This window comes from Sander vitreus, chromosome 14 (genome assembly GCF_031162955.1).
Source record: "Sander vitreus isolate 19-12246 chromosome 14, sanVit1, whole genome shotgun sequence".
Lineage (NCBI taxonomy): Eukaryota > Metazoa > Chordata > Actinopteri > Perciformes > Percidae > Sander > Sander vitreus.
The window spans coordinates 19,387,731-19,407,473 of NC_135868.1; the positions used below are offsets into that span (position 1 = coordinate 19,387,731).

Consider the following 19,743-nt stretch of genomic DNA (forward strand, 5'->3'; position numbering starts at 1 on the left):
CAGCAGCCAAATAGCTTATTTTATGTGTTTCATACTAGAAAAGCAGACTGATTATGACTGCTCAGATGTAGCCGTCGTAAAAGTCCCACTTATCACATGCTTGCTCCGCTAACACTGCGCCGTTGTTTCAACAACCGTGCTAGAAACTGTTTGGAAATGATTGCATTATATGGGAGAGATGCCTGGACATCAAGAATGTCTTTCCTGTCCTGCACATGTGTTTCCTGTCCTGCACAGCAAGTTGTGTTGGTGGCTCTTTTTCGTTTGTCCAAACTGTTATTACATATTTACAGCTATATAGACAGACATACACATTTAATAGACACACACACACACACACACACACACACACACACACTCACAGAGCCATGTTTATACAGCCCAGCAATGGATTTGGGAGGTGTGAGGCCAGAACTGGCAGAGTCCTCTTACACAGCCAGCGCTCTTAGCCAGCAGTTTATAAAGAATTGCATTGATCCTAATGGGTGAGGTAGGCTTCAGCGAGGACCACAGTCAGAGGGGGCTATGCACAGTATGCTGGTGGTCTGGTACGTGTGTGTGTGTGTGTGTGTGTGTGTGTGTGTGTGTGTGTGTATGTTTGAGGTGCTTTGTGGTTTCTTTGCAGCTGGTTAGGTCTGGAGACTGAACCACCCTGCTGGGATCAGCGGCGTTTTAAGTAAGTCATCAATCAAACAGGGGCCAATGAACAGTTAATGGTCCTCAACTGGTATTCAAACCATCCAATGAATTTCCATTTAAGACATAGTGTGAGGTGGAAGGGGGGACAAGTGATTTCTGAGCAGAGAGGGATTCCAGCACATTTCCTTCTGCCCTTGAGAGCAGAGAAAAAGGATGTAGAAGAGTGATGGAGCTGCCTGTGTGACCTGATAACCTCAACAATGTTAGGTGTTATATAAAGACTCCCAAGTGCAAATACACACACACACTACACTAACCCCTGCCTTCACACACTATACTAGGAAAGACAACAACATAAGAGCTCACAGCATCACTTTATGTCATCCCATCCCACATCCTCATCCTCTGATGGCCCTGCGTCACACTGTCTGAGTCCTCGAGCAACAACAGCTCGCTTGCTAGCTCATTTCCTTGTAGTGGCTTTCTTTAAAGCCCACATTCAGGGGCAGTTCTACATAGAATTACACCCAGGACGAGACCCCCTTCGAGCGCCCCCCCCCCAACAACATAAGTGAAAGAGAAAATTAAATTTCTCAATTGCAGAGAATCCAGTTATTTAACTATTGCAATTACAACAGGAAACACACTTTTTAAGGTGAACAATCTCCACAATGAACACAATTCTGCACAAAATATGACAGTATAGGTTATCAGAACTTAAAATAAATATACACTATATACACAAATGTGCCAACAATATATACAATAATAAAAATGTTTACAAGATTAATAAATTAATAAAACGGTATACAACAAGCTCTCTCTCTCTCTCTCTCTCTCTCTCTCATATATATATATATATATATATATATATATATATATATATATATATATATATATATATAAGCCCTGTGCTTTAATTTGAAGAGGTCTATCATGAGTTTTTGTCTGCCAATGCAGATAGAAAAGCTACAATTCTCTTTAAGAAAGTTTGCATGATGTGCAACGTTTATATAGGCTACTAATGTAATCATACAGTAAAGGATGCCTACGTCTTTTATTGTTGTAGTGTTTTGTCCACCACTCAGTTTTTGGCTCAGTTTTATCAAGGGCCAAAGTGTTTTAAGGGGAGTTGTGCTTACCGCAGGTTCTACCCTCACTGCCTCATCTCCGTCTCTCTCCTCCTGAGTCTCCTCCTCACTGTGCATGCCACTGACACTGTCGCCGACACCACCACCACCACTATCATCAGCCACGGGAGCTGATGAAGGTCCTGCTACTGCCGAAAACATGTCTTTTCGCTTTTTTCTTTTATTTGAGCCGCTTGGGTAACTTTGTTTGATTTTCGCGTTTAGACCATTTAGACTCGTCTTGCTCCGTCTCTGTGTACTCCCAGTTCTCCTGTGTGTTTATCTTTCGCGCCGGGCCCCGCACCGTTATGGACTAGTCCATTTCATTGTGAAAGTAGGGGGTGCAAGCAGAGCGCCTGCAGCTGCAAGGAGGGCGCCGATTTGCCAATTCCCCACACAGTGAAATGGTAGATAACAGAAAACCGCTTCGCGGCGCAGATTATTATTTTTTTTTTTTAAGTTCTCGTGCCGCCCACCATGTGACATGAAAAAATGCTGCCTGTCGATGGCGACTGTCTGGTTCGCCCGTGCCAAAAACCACCACTGCCCACATTGCATTTAGTCAATCCTTTTTATTGTAGACTGTCAAGAGGAAGCTTCGGGCTTCACATTGGCCTGAGTAATTGCAGCTACTCAAATCTTTTCTTGTGTCATTTACTAAGTAATTTCCTCAGTGTGTCTTTTTTTCTTCTGGTTGTGAAGTAATGCTATGTAACTTTTGAAAACACAATCTTCATCTTAAAAATGAAAGGGAATTCACAAGTAATAAGATGCACTCTTACTTATTTGCCATCACGTGTTGACCTTGCACGGCAGCTGGATTCTCGTGATATCAACAGATCACACGAAAATCCATCTTTTCAGGCTTCAGGTAATGCGCTTGTGTCCGAAGAGCAGCGGACCGAACCAATCAACGTCCGGTGAGGAGCTACTGGCAGCTACGGCCGTGGTTTAGGTGTATGTGACGGTTGCGTGTGGCCACAGCAGCTGCTTTTCAACAAAGTTTACATAGAGTTTTAGTAGTCAAGCCAACAGTTGTCCTGTGTTGTGACGTCATTTCTCTTTTGGGTGCTGCTTTCTTCATGGTGGCTATGGCTACATATATTAACTACCTTTTTACAAATAATCTCAAAAGTGTCACACTTAAAAGATATGTCCTGATAAAAACAGGTGTTTTTTTTATGTACAAGGTTAGGACTTATGTCAAACCTCAGTGCGTCTTTAGTACAGATCAAAATGTGTCTGTATCGAAATACTTCATGTTCTTAAAGTTAGCATCAAATGCTTTGTCTGGTCATGTTAACATATATTTAACGCAGATATTTCTTAATTAATGTCATTATCTTGTCATAGTGTGTGAATATTTGCCAGTATAGAAATATTTTAACCAAAACGCAACACATATGACTTGTCTAGTGTTGTGTAGTGTTCATAAATACTTTCTTTCTTTTTTTTTGAGCAAAAATTGAAAATTAAATATAAAACACAATAAGACAAAAAAAACAATATCTATTTAACAATATGTTCAACATGTCCGAAAAGGAGCGGGACGAAGCTGAAGCTTATTATTTCTCACCCTCACACACCCCTCATATTATCAAATTAGAAATTAGAAAGAGAGAAGAGAAACTAATATACAGTATATGAATGAGTCATTGGGCATTGAGGTTCATTGACTTACATGCTAACCGCAAAATGAATCAGCGTGGATCCAGCAGAAATCCCGCAGCTGATACTATGGATTAACAAATTGCTGGTTCAATATTGTATGTAGGAATATAGCTCCAAACCATTGTATAGTGGGATTTCTCTCTTCCTGGTCTATTGTCTGCTTTTTTGGTTGTCTGCCCTGCTGCCTGTGCCAGAGAAGCCCATTCAGATGGAGCCCAGTCAGTGGATAGTCCAGTAGCCTCCAGCACGGAGGCATTTCAGCTCCTTCAGGGGGATTTGACCAAGATTTCCTGCCCCTTATTAAATTATAATCTCCCTTCTACCTCTCTTTCTTTCTCCCCTTCTCTCCATTTCGGACAGAAAAAAGGCCTCCCTCTCTGTTTTGCTGCCAACTGATGTGTGTGTTTGTGTGTGCACGACACGGCATGTCCGTGTGAAGCTGTTTCGGCTGTCAGCAGAAGGAGTGTGAGAGATGATTGGTGGGGCACGCATCTCAAGTGGGTCAACAGGGAGATCAAGAGCTAAAGCTTTTACTTTTAGCTCTTCTTTCATTTTTTCCCCATCCGTCTCCCTGTCTTTCTTTTTGCCTGTTGTAATGACTTCACATCTCCTTCATGGGTTCTCACTTTCTCTTCCCCTTCCGTTGCTTCAGTTTCTGTTACGGTCAATAGAGTGCTTTCCTCTTTTTCTTCCTCTTCTCCCCATCCCTTGACACAAGTTTCCATCTCCCTCCATCTCCACCAGTGGCAGCCTTTGACAATGTGATCTGTATTAGCTTTGTGTGTTCATGGAGTGTCAAACTGTGGAATCCTTTGTTAAAAACAGACTACGAGAGGACTTTTCTGGGCTTTTCCCTCCTGGAAGTTAGCCCCAGCTACGTGCAGCTTGGGATTTTTTCCAGTCTTGGCAAAAAAAGAATGGAACAGTTGATGGTGTGCAATTGTTCTCGGTTTAGTCGCCTTATTTAAGCGCCCCGGAACATTTCTCACCTTCCGAGCACTGAATCGTAAATAGACCCATGCACTCACTCTCCACATGGGTTTGACTCCTCGCCACAACCAGCTTTGCCTTTGGATGAACTGCCACCATGAATATTTTGACACACAGTCAGGAACTAACAAAGCTACGTTGCGGAAAAAAAACAACACACAATTCATTTGTGCGGTGGCTTGATTGAGCTCTATTCTTTGTCTCACTTTTGTCAGTTTTCTGTGTGTTCTCTGGCCTGTGTGTCTACTGCACATTTCAAGGGCCCCATTCTGGAAAAAGCAAAGCCACCCACCCAGTGAAAAGAAGAAAGGTAACAGCTACTTGGAGACATGGCACAGAAACACAAGACATAACACAGACCAAGCCCAACCCAGTATATTAGAGTCCTGCATCCAATCCCTGATCCTGCACCATCCAATCCAGCTCCTGAATAACTGACTCCCAACTCTGCCCCTGAACAGGGATTGTCCGATCATAGCTTTTGTACTGTATCAAGGCACATCAGGTCTGTTAAGCACTGGATATCTCCAAATACCTAGGCTATAATAAGATCAATATACAAAGAGTTTGGGGTATGGTGTCTTTTTCTTAGCAAACACAAAATATAAACAAACAAAAATACAAACAGTAAAGATTGTGTACTCGCCATTCAGAACACAAATATAGCAGCAAACAAATATTTGCTATGTAAAGATATAGTGGAGTATTGGCATTCTGAGCAGAGAATGAATTTACACTCCCTTTGTGTGTTGAAATCTTAGCTTTTCTGTTCTTTGTTTTGGTCACTGGTCCGGCCGCACATGCATGTTAGTGAAAGTTAGTGCATGTGAGTCCCCTCCGTTTGGCGTCGTTTTGACAACCTGGGAATAAGAATGGGTTGTTAAAACTGTTGGCCCTTTGCTTCGTGTTCATGTCCCGCTGGCTGGGCCGGGCTTCTGCAGGAGACCGGTGCTCATCAAAGGCTACCCGCTGATAATGTCTCCTGGTCGGGATGGTTAACGTTACCGCGGATGAGCACCGCTCTCCTGAGGAAGCCAGGTTGCCCCGGTGAGTGTGTTTTCATGTCTTCTACATGGATCATCAACTAATGATGATTCTGACTTTTTGCCTCGGACATGTGATCTTTATCTTAAGATGTCATGTATGTAGCCATCATGTGCATATTTAAGACCCTTTTACAGGGTTCTGATTTTAAAATGAGTCAACGGGAAACATTAAAAAGTCATCTGGAGATCGAGTTTTCAACATTAGCTCACGCTATCCAGCTAGCTGATTAAATCTATCAGCAACAGTAGTCATTTCAGCTGACAAAGCCCTCGGTCATGTAAGCTGCTTTTGTTTTTTTCTGTGTAAAACTGATAATTCATAATTTAAAAAATGACTATGAATTCTGTTATTATTGTAAACTATCTACGTACTGTGCTCAGGGGTGTCCAACTTGGGGGGGGGGGAGGTGCTAGAATGAATAGCTCTGGGTGCGGGGAGGGGCCCATAGAGAATGCCTTTCTACAAGGCCGGGAATTTTCGTGCTACGCCTCTGACTGTGATAGAGTGGAAACCGAAGCGTCAGGTTTTACTTCCTGTTGCCTCTGCTGTACCTCACTTCTCCTTTCTCCCATTTTTTCTTTCCTGTTCGTCTCCCTAGACATTTGCTGTTATATTAATTAAGAATAACAGAGACTTGAGTATATGTCAGTACCGGTGGACTTACAGGGAAAAAAGAAACGCCTTGCTTGGTCAGGCCTTGGCAGCACACAATAAAAGTATTCACACCAGCAATGAGCGGTGCGGAGAGCGGATAGGCTTAAGGAGTAGAGAATGAGAGGAACAGGAGAGGGAGAGAGAAGAGCTGAGGTTGCCAGTGGAGACCTACGAGACAGGGAGAGACAGAGTGATCGTTCTGATTTGCAGGAGATTCTATTACTGGGTGTCCTCAAAGTTTTCCTTCTGAGGCAAGGCCATCTCCAGAGTGCCCTTATGGTTATATATTCCAATCCATAAATCTCTATCTTTGTTTGAATTTCTCATTTTTCACATGATGAGTAAATGATAGCTTGTAATGTCAGTTTTTGAGATTTTGAGTGTGCTTTCAATGACCTGTCTTGCTGAACATGTATTGCTCTGGAAAGGTGGTAGCAGATCGCCTTTTATGAGATCATTTTTTTTACTCTTTCCTTTCGATTACCTAGTCAGCCACTCATATTGAGTTAGGTGCACCGAATGGTGAGCCGGAAAGGTATAGCTGTGTCTGTCTGCCTAGACACTCTCTCTTCCTCAGCTCCCCCCATACTGTAACTGGCTTCTTGGCAGATCAGGGGTTAGTCTGAATGTTTTGCAGACTTTCAATCCATCTTCCTTGGCTATATCTTGATCTGAAATGCTTCACTGAAAGATGAGGTGATAGAGCATGACTCTGTAAAACAGCTGGGGAGCCAGACTGGCTAATATATTTTAATGAATGCCCTCTCTCTCCGTCCCAAAACTGTTCCTGCTAGGGGCTCAAGAGCAAATAAAGGTCCTATTTAAAACTCACATGCAACTGTACATGTATGAGGTCCTACAGGTTAATAATTCTGGGACTAATTAGCCTCACTGCTTTATGCTTTGCCCCTGACTACACACACACATACGCTTCCATATGCACGATACATAACCCCCCCCATCTTATGATTAGTACGTCTGCTTCTGCACTTAGATAAGTGTATTTAACGTGTTCCTCTGAATGAAGTCATCAAGAAATGGAAACCCTCTGCTGACCTCTTCACTCATTTCCCCTCCCCATGGTTTCTTCACAACCTGTCTTAGCACCCCACACACTTACCTACATCCCCAATTTCCTTTTACTCTCACTCAATTCCTCTTAAACCACCCAATCAGCATAAACTCACCCCTCTCCGACTGTCTCTCAGCCCTTTCTTCACCCACTTCACCTTCAGGGATATTAGGAAAATGCAGCCCTGCTCCACGGGTGCCAATTCCTGAATTGATGAGACTCTTTTGCTTTTACTTTTAATGTTTAATGAGGGTTAGGATTTTCCTTTACTCCTCTGACGCGAAGCAAGGCCTTTTTCAATCCTGTCTTCAGTTCACCCGTGGTAAATCTTTGACTGTCATCTTCTATTTTGCTTCTTCCCATTCAACGGATACATTTGAAAACCCAGGGTACTCCATCCTTTATGCTGTAGTATGTTGAAAAAGTAATAAAAACATCTTAATATCGTACAGTATGTAGAAAAAAAAAAACAAAAAAACATCATAGTACAGTATGTTGAAAAAAGTCAGCTGACTTCCAATTAAGTGGTGGGGGAAACCGGAGCACCTGGAGAAAACCCCATGCAGACACTGAGAGAACATGCAAACTCCACACAGAAAGGACCGGACTACCTTGGTTCGAACCCTGTACCTTCTGGCTGTGAGGCCACAGTGCCAACCATTGGGCGCCCGTAAAAAAGTCATCCTCAGGTTGCAACAGAAGACAACAAGCAAGACAGATGACAGACATATAGGCAGGCGTGACAGATTCACAAAAAAAAACAAAAACGAGGATGTCATTGTATGCACATGCACCTGCGCTTAAGCATGCATGTGTAAAGTGAAAGAGTGCAGTCTGCAGTGTAGATATACATCATCATTCTTGCTACCCAGAGAGAGAAAGATGGATGAGGTCGGTGTGCTGCGCTGGATGATGACTCTTTGACTCTCATCATCTTCTCATCTTCTGTTTTTTTCTCTGATAGTTTCAACAGTTTTCACACGTTAACTGCCTGGCCACATACAGACCTGTACCTTACAGTAATATAAACTGCATAGCCAAAAGTAGTATGTGGACACATTGCACCTGAACATGATTGTTGAACATGTCACATATGCTGCTACAATGGCAGCTTATCTTATGCTAAGGCTTTCCGTAAGATTTTAGAACCTAGCTCCAGGGATTTGCTAGCTCCAGCATTAGTGAGGTCGGGCACTGATGCTAAGTGATAAGGTCTGACATTCCAATTCATCCCAAAGGTGTTGGATGGGATTGAGGTTTAGCACTTTGTGAAAGGCCAGGCAAGTTCTTCCACACCAAACTCTGAAAACTGATTTTACGGACCTGGCTTTGTGATGGCTTTGTGATTATGAAACAGGCCCTAACTATTGTCTAAAATATCATTGTATGTTGTAGTTGGTCAATTGACAGAAAACATTTCCTAGTTCCAGCTTTGAATTTGTAAGAATTTGCTGCTTTTCTTTGTCTAATGTGATAGTAAACTTAATATCTTTGGGTGTTGGTCAGACAACAAACAAGTCTTTTGAACACGTCACCTTGGGCTTTCAAAACTTGTGACATTTTTGTCACAATTTTCTGACATTCTATGGACCAACAGTTAATTGATCAATTGAGAAAATAAGCAAGTTAAGAATTAGAGCATTAAGAATTCCCTTAACTCGAACTTAAAGCCCTAGCCCAAACCATAAACAACATCAGAGCAGTGCAGTCATACTTGTGGTAAGAGCCCATTTGAAGTTGAATAAAGAATGGAAATTTTGGTGTGTGTGTGTGTGTGTGTATATGTACTGTATAAGTGAGTTAATATACTGTATGGTATATTTGTATGTGAATAAGACACAAACGTGTATGCATCAGCATGTTACAGTAGAAATATAAACAGTGTACATCATGTCTCGACATTAAAAATAATAATTTACAGTATTCCTAATGACTGTTCTATAATTGACTAATGACTCTACTGAGAGAACACAGGAGCTTTTATTGTGGTGGTGCAGAAGTGACAATATAATGCTAATGCATTAGCGTTGTGGCCACTTTTATACACACACACACTGTTTCCCCAGTGGTTATTTATACAGTGTTGAGTAATACAGGGTGCATTCAAAGCTGTGACCACTTCTCAAATATTACGCAGTGAGCTGACACCGGAAAGGCGTAATGGTCAAAGTGCCACTGACTGAGGGATTATCTCATTCAAAAGAAGGTGATTCTCTAAATAAAACCCCACACACTCAATTTCCTCTCCCCCTCACACACACACACACACACACACACACACACACACACACACACACACACACACCCTCAGGCTCAGTAAGAGCTGGGTTGCTTTGGCCGCCAGCATGTTGTGTCACGGCTGTGCTCACTTTCCCTCTTCTCTGTCTTTCCCTCCATCTCTTATGTAGGTATAGAAGAGGGCGTTCACGCAGGTCAATGGTCAATGGACCTCTGTGTTGTCTGGAAGTGATACCTTAGCCTCATGTGGGCCTGTTTGTGTTTGCTTTATGTTTGCAGGTGGATGTGTTTTCACTGTGAATCTGTAAAATCCGTTAATACTCATATGTCTAGACTACAGATTGAATAATAGACCACAGATGTGTAGATTTATTTCATTTTTAGTGTGCCTTTCTTCCTCTCTAGTGCTGGAAATTCATTCTTGCTGTGAAAGGGAAGTTTCCAACATTTGCTTGTTGAATTTACAAGAGGACAGTTTGATAAAGGAAGATGGTTGTGGTTGAATAAAAGCTGACCACCCATGTGGGTTCATGGTAACAGTCAGGAATGGTTATGGTCATGGTTGTGGCTAAGGTTTGTCAGAATTGTATGAATCAGCGAAAATATGTGGTTTAGGTTTTAAGTGCAGTTCCCTGCGAGACCTGTGGTTTTAACCAAACTATTATGGACCTTGGTTTTTGTTGAACCATTTGGTGTTTTTATAAAAGCTGGTACATGATGTTCAGGTGATGATTCCTTTACTTAGGGAGCGGCTCAAATATTCACCAGAAAAACAACCGCCCCCTCTTCTCTCCATGACACAGAATCCTCACAATTGGTGTACCTATAATCTCTCTGTGGCACATGGTTTAGGAAATGCCTGGCAGTCTGGATCCACACATGCACTGCTTAAGGGAAGTGGAGGCAGAGCACCTTCAACCTCACCTCCCCAGCGCTGTTGATTGCATTAGCGGGTAAACGGAGCAGTTAGGGAAGTGTGTGCTTGGCTTGAACTCAGCCGCGGTGTCTGTGTCTCTTCTGCCTGTCTGAGCAGGCCACTTGAGAGGCTGCTGAGTTTGGGTTTGGAGGCTGTTGAGTCTGCTTTGGCGGCCCGAAGCCTTCGCAGATTAGCATATTGTCTCTGTTAAACTGGCATCCAACATATGTTTGAGAAAGACTGAAAGCTTCGGGCATGTGTCTGTGACTCAGATTACCAGGTGGTTTGGAGACAGATCTGTGAGGTGTACTGGTTATGGCAAAGTGGGATGTCTGTCTATGTTCATTATGTACACTTGCCAACATTTGTCTTTGTCTTTGATGTGGGGATGGATAAATCTCTGAATGGGACCAGTAGGCCTTTTTGCTCCTGATCTTTATCAGGGTTTTTTAGTATTGAGTATCTGCAAATCAAATACAATCTAGTGTTTGTTATTAAAATGCAGTAACATTAGTAAAGCAATTTTAATCAGTTTTTAGAAGAATAGCTTTGCTTTAAGAAAATAGAACCTGCATCTCAGGCAGTATTTGATGGTTTCCTATAATATTTTGTATAATGGGCTGTAGTATTTTGTGAAATATATGTGCAGAGGAGTGTCATTGTGGATCTGTTGTGGCAGGACACTTTGGACAGGAGTAAGACAGCCTTCAAGTGCGTGTGTGAATACAATACTGATGCAGTATTTTAACCAACAGCAGTACCTGAGAGTATGGTTCACCGGCAAGAAAGAAATGCAAAACAACTACAAAGAGACAAAAAACAACTTCGAAGTGACACAAAATTACTACAAAGAGATACAAATTTACCACAAACCGACACAAAATAACCACAAAGTACAAAGAGGCACTAAATGACTACAAAGTGACGCAAAATAACTACAAAGACACACAAAGTGACCAAAAAGAGACACAAAGCAACTACAAAGACACACTAACTACAAAACAACCCAAAAGAGACGCAATACAACCTAAAAAATATGCAAAACAACCCAAAAGAGATGCAAAACAATAACAAATGACTACAGAGACACAAAACAACTATAACAAGACGCAAAATGACCAAAAACGTAAGCAAAACAAGTACGGAGACAAAAGTCCAAAGAGAGACTTTCCTTCAGTCTGGGTGTCTTGCTCTTATGTAGGAGGGGTGGGGGGCCTTATATGTCTTTGTACAGGGGCTCATTTTACCATAATCTGTCCATGGTGTGGCTGTCAGACATAGCACAGTTATTTAACAGCTGTCTGGAAGTGGAAACCGCATAGTGATGACAATGAGAATGTTATGATGGAGTTGGCGGTGCCCTTTTACACCTAAGGGTCAGACTCTCCCTTACCTCCTCAATAATGCTACTTTTCTGTTCTGCTCTTTCTTTCTTTGTGTATTTTCAAATCTTTTACCGTAATGTGTGTGGCGATTTCTTTTCTCAGCTAAATCTGTTTTATATAAAGTGTCACTCGGCCTGCCAGACAAGGTTTTTTTGCTGTAACTCTGGATGCTGCTCATGTTTAATGACGGAGGCTTTGATTCACCATTAGCTCTCCTCTCCTCTCAAACCCGGGGTTTTGTTATGGTTTGTTTTGAATGGACCAATTTAATGTGAAAATGGGGGAAAGTTAACGAGTTTTTGCATTTTCAAGACACCCGGCGTAACCACTTACCAGAGCTATATTGTGTTCTCATGCATACCAAGAGTGTGTGTTTTGTTATGTGGGGGCTCTTGTGTGCGAGAGCATGTACGAGTCTCAGTCCAGCAGTGGCTCATGGTGGCCAGCCAGAGAGGATTGCGTGAGATTTTTTAACAACGTCTGCAGAGCTTTTTGACCAAAAACATTTGATAAACAGATTGTGGAGGTCTGTGACCTGCCTGTCTGTGTCTGATCCCTGTTCATGCACGGCTTCTGGGTTTGATGGTATGTCGCTCTGGTTCTTAAGAGAGTTTGACGCCTGCAGAATGGCACCAAAACCACAGACCCCCATACCAGACGAGCTTCACTGCCAGCCAGCCAGCAAGTCAGCCAACGACCAAACACTACCCTACCAATACTGCTCTCTCTTTCTCCTGTGTATGTCTTTTAACATTTTTCTCTTGTTTTCTTTATTTTTCAAAGATTAAGCTTTGGTGTGAACATTTGAGAGGTGATCTTTGATTTTTCCTGGCAAAGACTGCAACGACATACGACGGCACCATAAACAAGCATAAACAGATACACACGCACTTATGACTAATAACAAAAAAACTTCCTCAAAAACCCAGAGAAACACTTTGGTAAATGACTGTAAAACAGGAATTTGACTACACAGCTATGTGGTGGCTAAACAATCACAGACGTCGGTAAAAGCAAAGCTGTAAAACAGACCTCATCTCTTTGCACACACACATCGTGGCAGTGAACATGCCTTTTTCTAAGTACGTGTGAGTTGAAGTCTGCTGTGAACTCCCAGATTACTCCCAGTCCCTGCTTCCAATTAACTGCAGTGTATAATTGAATGTAATTTCCAAATTAGAAAAATGTCAGATCATTTTCGAATTAGAAAATGTCAACTCATGTTTGAATAACTGCTGTTACTCGCTGTAAACTGAGTCCATGTCTGCAGAGAAAAGCAAGCGTTCACACACCCACAATGACAAAATGAGTATTATATGAAGCAGGAGCATAATGTTGGGAGAGATATGAGGAACTAGAGACCTACTGCAGCAGCCTCTTCCACCCCTTTTGGCACTGAAGAGTGGCACTTATAATGCTGCTTTATATTAAGGACCCACAATAAGTGAGAGGTGATAATCAGAAATTATATTTGCCAGAGTGATGAAGTGTGTCTCTCTTGTGTGTCATTTTGTTTGCCAAATGTCACCTATGCCTGTCATTGGTGTGGCTTTGCTGCATGGTCCTGGAAGTGTGTGATACTGTATCTTAGTTAAATCAAAAAAATCCTGGCAAGCTAATAGAGAGAAACTTGCAGAACGCTTTTCACAACTACACACCATTTTCTCTCATCCTCACGCAATTTTTATTTTAATATTTGTTATAAATGTGGCATTGTTGGCATTTGGCATGAACCTGAGACTACATTTTGCATCCCACATTATCACAAAATAACCTCTGACAGTCATCAGTCCAAAGATAGCTGACCAAATTTTCAATTCAATCATTTGACCAGTTCTGGACACCTACAGTTGCTCACTTATGACATACAAACATACTAACCATCCTCTGGTGGTTTCCTGTTCGCACCTGACCATGGTTGTAAAAATATTTGGCAGAAGGCAATGTGGTCATTTCTTCCTGAAGTGAATTTAAGTCAACAAATCTGCCTGTCACATGTTCTGAGGGCCATATAGGCCAAATATTAACCCAACCAAATACTGGCCGCATACAGTTCAGCAGCTGAGAGCAACATATGCGTACAAGGTACAGTACATTTGTACGTGTTTGGACCTCATGTTTGGGCATTTATGTATAGGACCACTCTAGTGTAACTCATCCTTTACCAGTGCTGGAGATAGTGTCTGTCTTTAATATATTTGTGCATAGCACATAAAGTAATGTATGATTTAGTAGGTGTCAGCCAACCTTTACCCTGTTTATATTTGGCCATTAGTATCTCTCTGCTTTCCGTACTTCTGAGCAAGACACATGTTTCCCTGGCTTCCTTGGTTTCCTTTGGCCAAAATGTCTGTGGCTGGCTTGACCATGACATACTATGCTTGTAGACAGACAAACTAATACAACAAAAAACTAATCTTCACAGCAAAAGAGATTTAATATCAGTGCATTACTTCAAATTGCTTGTAGTAGAGTCATTTGCTAATTTTAGCCAATAAGCAGTAAATGCATGTTTCACAATAGTAAATTACTGTGTCATGCAACTTTCAGTATAGTTCCATATCTCACTAACAGTGCCACACATAATCTGCAGATGCAAAATTACGCAGAATTTCCCTGCAGATTTTAAACAAAAAATGAAAACAAAACTTAACACATCTCCACCGCGAACAGAAAAACGGCCCGCTAAATTCTGCACATTTTCATTCTGCATCGCCGCTGAAAACTGTAAAACAAAATCTACAGATTCCGTTTGGGTCTGCTCATTATCACTGTAGGTGTAAAACGACCTTTGCTTTATCATTCTCTTGTGATGATGCTGCTGCTCATTGATTTAAAAAAAATATATATAAATATTTATATATATATATATACAAAATCATTGCACTGCCATTTCTTCTTGAGTTGCTGTGAACTCTGTCCTCTTTCCTCTTCTGTTTATTCCTCCAGTTCTTTGTGTGTGACATCTGAAGCCTGGGATGCTGTTGACCATGCTGTTGGCTCCTGCCTGTGTGCTACTGATGCTGGGGACGCATGCTCTTGCTGGAGGCTATCCCCCCATGCACAACATTAAGTACATGCAGCCCATGATGAAAGGGCCTATTGGACCCCCATTCAGAGAAGGCAAGGGGCATTACGTTGGTGAGTAATCCCTGTGGGTGTGGTATATGTGTGTCTCTTTTACTTGTATGTCTTACTCTACCCCGCATAAGCTGTTCACCAACTCAGCAGGTCTATAGGTCATTTTAAACTGATTTTACTTTAGGAAAGTCTTCGTGTTTGTGTCAGTTGTTTCAAATTAAATAGTTCCTGACTCAATCTTATTTTCTACAGACTGTATACTTCCTTTACAGCATCTCCTTGGCACTAAGAATATGAACTTTTTTCATGCCTATCTAACCCACACAAGTCCAAAACTACACAGTAAAGAACGGAGTCATACACATAAAAAACAACTCCCTCAAAACAAAACAAGTCTCCAACATTGCAGTTAAAGCTGTGATTGATATGGAGACCCTCCCAGAACAGACCTGTATACTAAAGCCACTTGTTTAGTGGCTCTCTTCAGGCAGTTAAAGGGCTCAGTGAAGTGTGTGTGCGTGCGTGCGTGCGTGCGTGCGTGCGTGCGTGTGTGTGTGTGTGTGTGTCTCCTTGCCTTGCGGGTCCTGTAGCATTTGGCAGGTCCTCAGTTGGGGCCTAATGGAGGCCTGATTGCCCACTGTTTGCTGAGCTCCACTGGCCAGTTGTTTCTCCTGCCATCTGGATGCTGTTACCCCACTGTTTATCACAGATTCTTCAGCAGTGGGATGAAGGAGAGAGTGTGAAAGAAATAAAAATAGATTATATAAAAGGCTCAGGCAAGGGGAACTGGGAAGGGAGGGGGTGATAATCATCCTGAAAAAATGTGCATGCTGTCATTGCCATCATTATCACATTTGAATCGAACTACCAATACAAGTTCTGGATCACATAAGACGTGCCTTGTGTTAACAGAGGCCCCTACTTCAAAGCAAATTTCAAAGCAAATGCCAAGCACATTTTCATTTCAGTTCCATAATATAATGTTCGACAAAGACAGACTCCAGAAGTTGGATTCAGAGCAAATTTTATGTTGAAATGTTGCATTTAAATCCCTGACAGAAACATCAAAGACTTTCTTAAAGAGGTTATGCTTTCTATAAATGGGAATTCAAAGAGTAGTAGAAACAAGATTTAGATTTGGAGGAGTGAAACTAATGCTCCCTGTTGCTCATATGAATACAATGCCTCTACTGCCACCCAGTGGTCATATGTCCACAATGCATCACCATTGTAACAATTTGTCAATTACTAATTAACTAAATACTATAATTATCATAGTGAAGAAATTACAAATAATTTCAATGTTGTTTTTTGTGATTTGTGATTATATACAGGTTTAGAGCATTTGTATAGTACTAAATATATCAAGAAAAAACTGACCACAGCTACAAATTCCCACAACTAAGCATGAGTGTAATAACTTGAAGAGTCCTTTCTGTAGGTCAGCGAGGAGAATGAAGATAAAAAAATAGATGCTCAGGTAAAAAATAAAAGGTTAAAGACTATAGAATTAACAAACTTGTCATGTTTCTATGCAAAACATGTAATGTGCAAAAGGGCTACCAGTTATGTATCTAGGTTTTCTGGTGCATTCACAAGCATTGAGCTTTGGGTTATGTATCAATCTTAGCTGGACAGGAGTCAATACTGCTCTCGAGCTTGGTTGGATATTCCTTTAGGTTTGCTCTTACAAGAGCAGAGTTCAGTACATTTCTTGACTCTGTCAGTTCAAATGTATTTGAAAGCACAACTTGGAAAACATCGCAACAAGTAATGAAGAAGCGATTATAGTGTGAAGCACCTTATTTCATCTGTCCAGGTGATATATTAAAGTTGTCTACAGTAGAGCTGTAGCTAAACAAACAAAGCTGAGGCTATAATGCTCATTACACACCTGAATGCAATGTTCCGAATGGGGTGGCACCCTTACTGACATTGACAAACCTCAAGACTAGAGATATTATCTAAACCATTTATTTGGGTTTTAAACCTAAAGTGAGCTCACCTGAAATCTTCCTGTTGTACAAAACCTGTACAGTGTGGTAAATACCTGGAAGTCAGACAGTAAGCAATATCATAGCATTGGGGTGACTTCTTGCACACACACACACACACACACACACCTATTTCCCAGGCTTTAAACTGCATGATGCAGGCCTATTGCATGATATGCTGAACATTGGAACAATCACCACGTACATGACTGTTACAACACGCATAACTGGAATCATACAATACTATAACCCATGCTTATTCGCATCATTAAGCTTTTTCGGTAACACTTTACTTGAAGGTATCGACATAATTGTGACATGTCATAACTATGACATTGTTTGGGTTGTCTTGATTGTGACAAGTTGACATTAATCAAAGTGACATTACCAGAAGTTGTCTTGGTCATGACAAGTTGACATTAAATTTGTTTGGGATGTCTTTGTCATGACAACTTGACATAATGTCATACTGTTTAATGTGAAGTTGTCTTAATAAGGACACTCCAAAGAAATTTAATGTCAAGTTGTCATGACAAATAAATCTTCTGTTAATGTTATCCTGGTTAATGTCAAGTTGTCATGACAAAGACATCCCAAACAAATTTAATGTCAACTTGTCATGACCAAGACAACTTCTGGTAATGTCACTTTGATTAATGTCAACTTGTCATAATCAAGACAACCCAAACAATGTCAACTTGTCATGACAAAAACTGAATGACACTTAATGACAGAAGTCATAAACGTTTATGACTTGTTTATAACGTTTATGACACGTTCATGACAGTGTCATGACAGTGTCATGTCACGATTATGTTGATACCTTCAAGTAAAGTGTTACCGCTTTTTCACATCATTGTGTTTTATTTCAAATACTGACCTTAAAAATCTGCATTCTTGTTAACTGCCAGCAGGGGGAAGGAGTGGTTGATGGTTACATTAGTGGATGTCCTGTATATGGAATTCCAACTGCCTTGCATACTTGTTACAAGGAAGGGGAAAGAGTATATTTCCCCCTATCTCATTTATTGCTGTTTTAGAGGCAGGTGTATTGACAAATCCCAGATTTGGAAGGCCATGCTTCACATAACACTTTCTTTAGATATGGTTTAAAGTGTTCATTTTATGCTCATTTTCAGATTCATAATTGTATTTAGAGGTTGTACCAGAATAGGTTTATGTGGTTTAATTTTCAAAAAAATATATAATTTTGTTGTACTGCACATTGCTGCAGCTCCTCTTTTCACCCTGTGTGTTGAACTCTCTGTTTTAGCTACAGAGTGAGGCATCACACTTCTATTCAATCTTTGTTGGGAGTCACACATGCGCAGTACCTAGGTAAGCACTACTAGCTAGTCAGTTGCAGAGTATGAGGGCATGCCACGCTAGCAGCTAGGCGAGCATTATAACATGTGTTACAAAGTGGCACGTTTGTCACGAAAGTAAAGGCTGGACTACAACAGAGCTGTTTGGAGCAGTTTATGAACAATGTTTTCTGTTGGAGATGGTAAGTCCCTTTGGGGTGGACTTTGGCCTTTTTCACTTTGTAAACCTATAACGTGCACAAAAAGATATATAACACAATAAAGGAAAGGGAAAAAGGCAAAACGCATAATATAAGCACTTTAAAAATAGGGAGAAAGTATTCACATTACTAAAGAAATACACTGGCTTGGATTGTATTCACAACTGAATATTAGCTTTCAGTAGGGTAGGCTGGCTGAAGTATGGGTTGGTTCTTTGTACACTGCAATTTTATTTGAAAGAGAACCAAAAATATACAATGCATTTTAAAATATGGATACTTGTCATATGTACTTTCTTATAACAACAGATTCAAGGTGAGCTGCACTCTGGCCATGTGACCTACCAATACCAGTAACATACAGGCAAGGTGTTGCTAAAATGAGGCAGTGGAGCAGCAAACCAGCTGAAATTGGCGTGGGTTGATTGGCGTGTTCTATGGACTAAGCTTCTGTTTCTGTTCTGTGTGGCCTGGCTGTGTTCTGCTTCACTCTGCTAAGAAAGAATAATGAGTCATTTTACTATATGACATATGGAATACTTCAGTCTAGTTTCCTCTTTGTTACACAATCAAAAATATGCATTTTCCAGACACTCTCAAACCCAATATTAAACCCTAAGTCAGTCAGCTGGAAAACAGAAAAGTGCAATTGTACTTTTACACAATAACGGCTAAACTCAGGAGCATATATAAAATACTGTTTTATATATGGATCAGAGACCTGTCCAGAATGTTCTGGGCCTTCTGCTCAATCTGAGCTGGGATAGGCTTTAGCCCTTCATGACACTGAACAAGCAGTTAAAAAAAGCAGCTGATTAATGACCTGAATAGTCAGAAAATGACATGCCTTCGATGGATAGAAAAGGCCATCAGATCACAAAAAGATATAAAAGTGAATTCAGAGGAGTCTTTCCAACAGACTAGATGCCCTCTGACATAATGTTTTAAAATTCAAGGTGTCAACAATTTCTAGGTTTTTGTTTTATTTAATTTCCCAGGCAATGATGTTGTGATGTCAGATGTTTCTTGTATGTAGCTACTTCATTCATGATTAATTCCTTCTGCCATGCATTGTTGTTTTTCCTTGACAATGGACATGCACTCAGACACCCCCAAGTGTATTTTTATCTTTCCCTTTTAGTAGCTGCTAAATTTACTGTCTCTACTGTATATTGACAATGCCATTTTAAACTTCAGTGGCTTTAAAACATATTTATTTACTGATAATTACTGATGTCAAAACACAAATAGGATCTACTCTGTCAATCTGTTCATTGGTGCATGCTCTGCTGCGACGACGCTGTCGTCTAATCAACTTGCTTGACCAAGGCATTCATTTTAACAGTCTGGATCGTTATAGCTTAACTTAGTGCAGACTTTAAATGATTGATGATTTTCGAC

The 19,743-nt window shown here is 40.9% G+C and overlaps 1 protein-coding gene across 1 annotated transcript in view; it reads left to right on the top strand.

Moving 5' to 3' along the window:
• The window catches only part of col8a2 (collagen, type VIII, alpha 2), a 46,285-nt gene that overhangs the window by 23,374 nt on the left and 3,168 nt on the right, over window positions 1–19,743 (top strand). Inside the window, exon 2 of the mRNA XM_078267128.1 lies at window positions 14,692–14,883. Within this exon, the coding sequence (XP_078123254.1) occupies window positions 14,721–14,883 (163 nt within the window). The 5' untranslated portion in view covers window positions 14,692–14,720. The remainder of the gene's footprint in view (window positions 1–14,691; window positions 14,884–19,743) is intronic.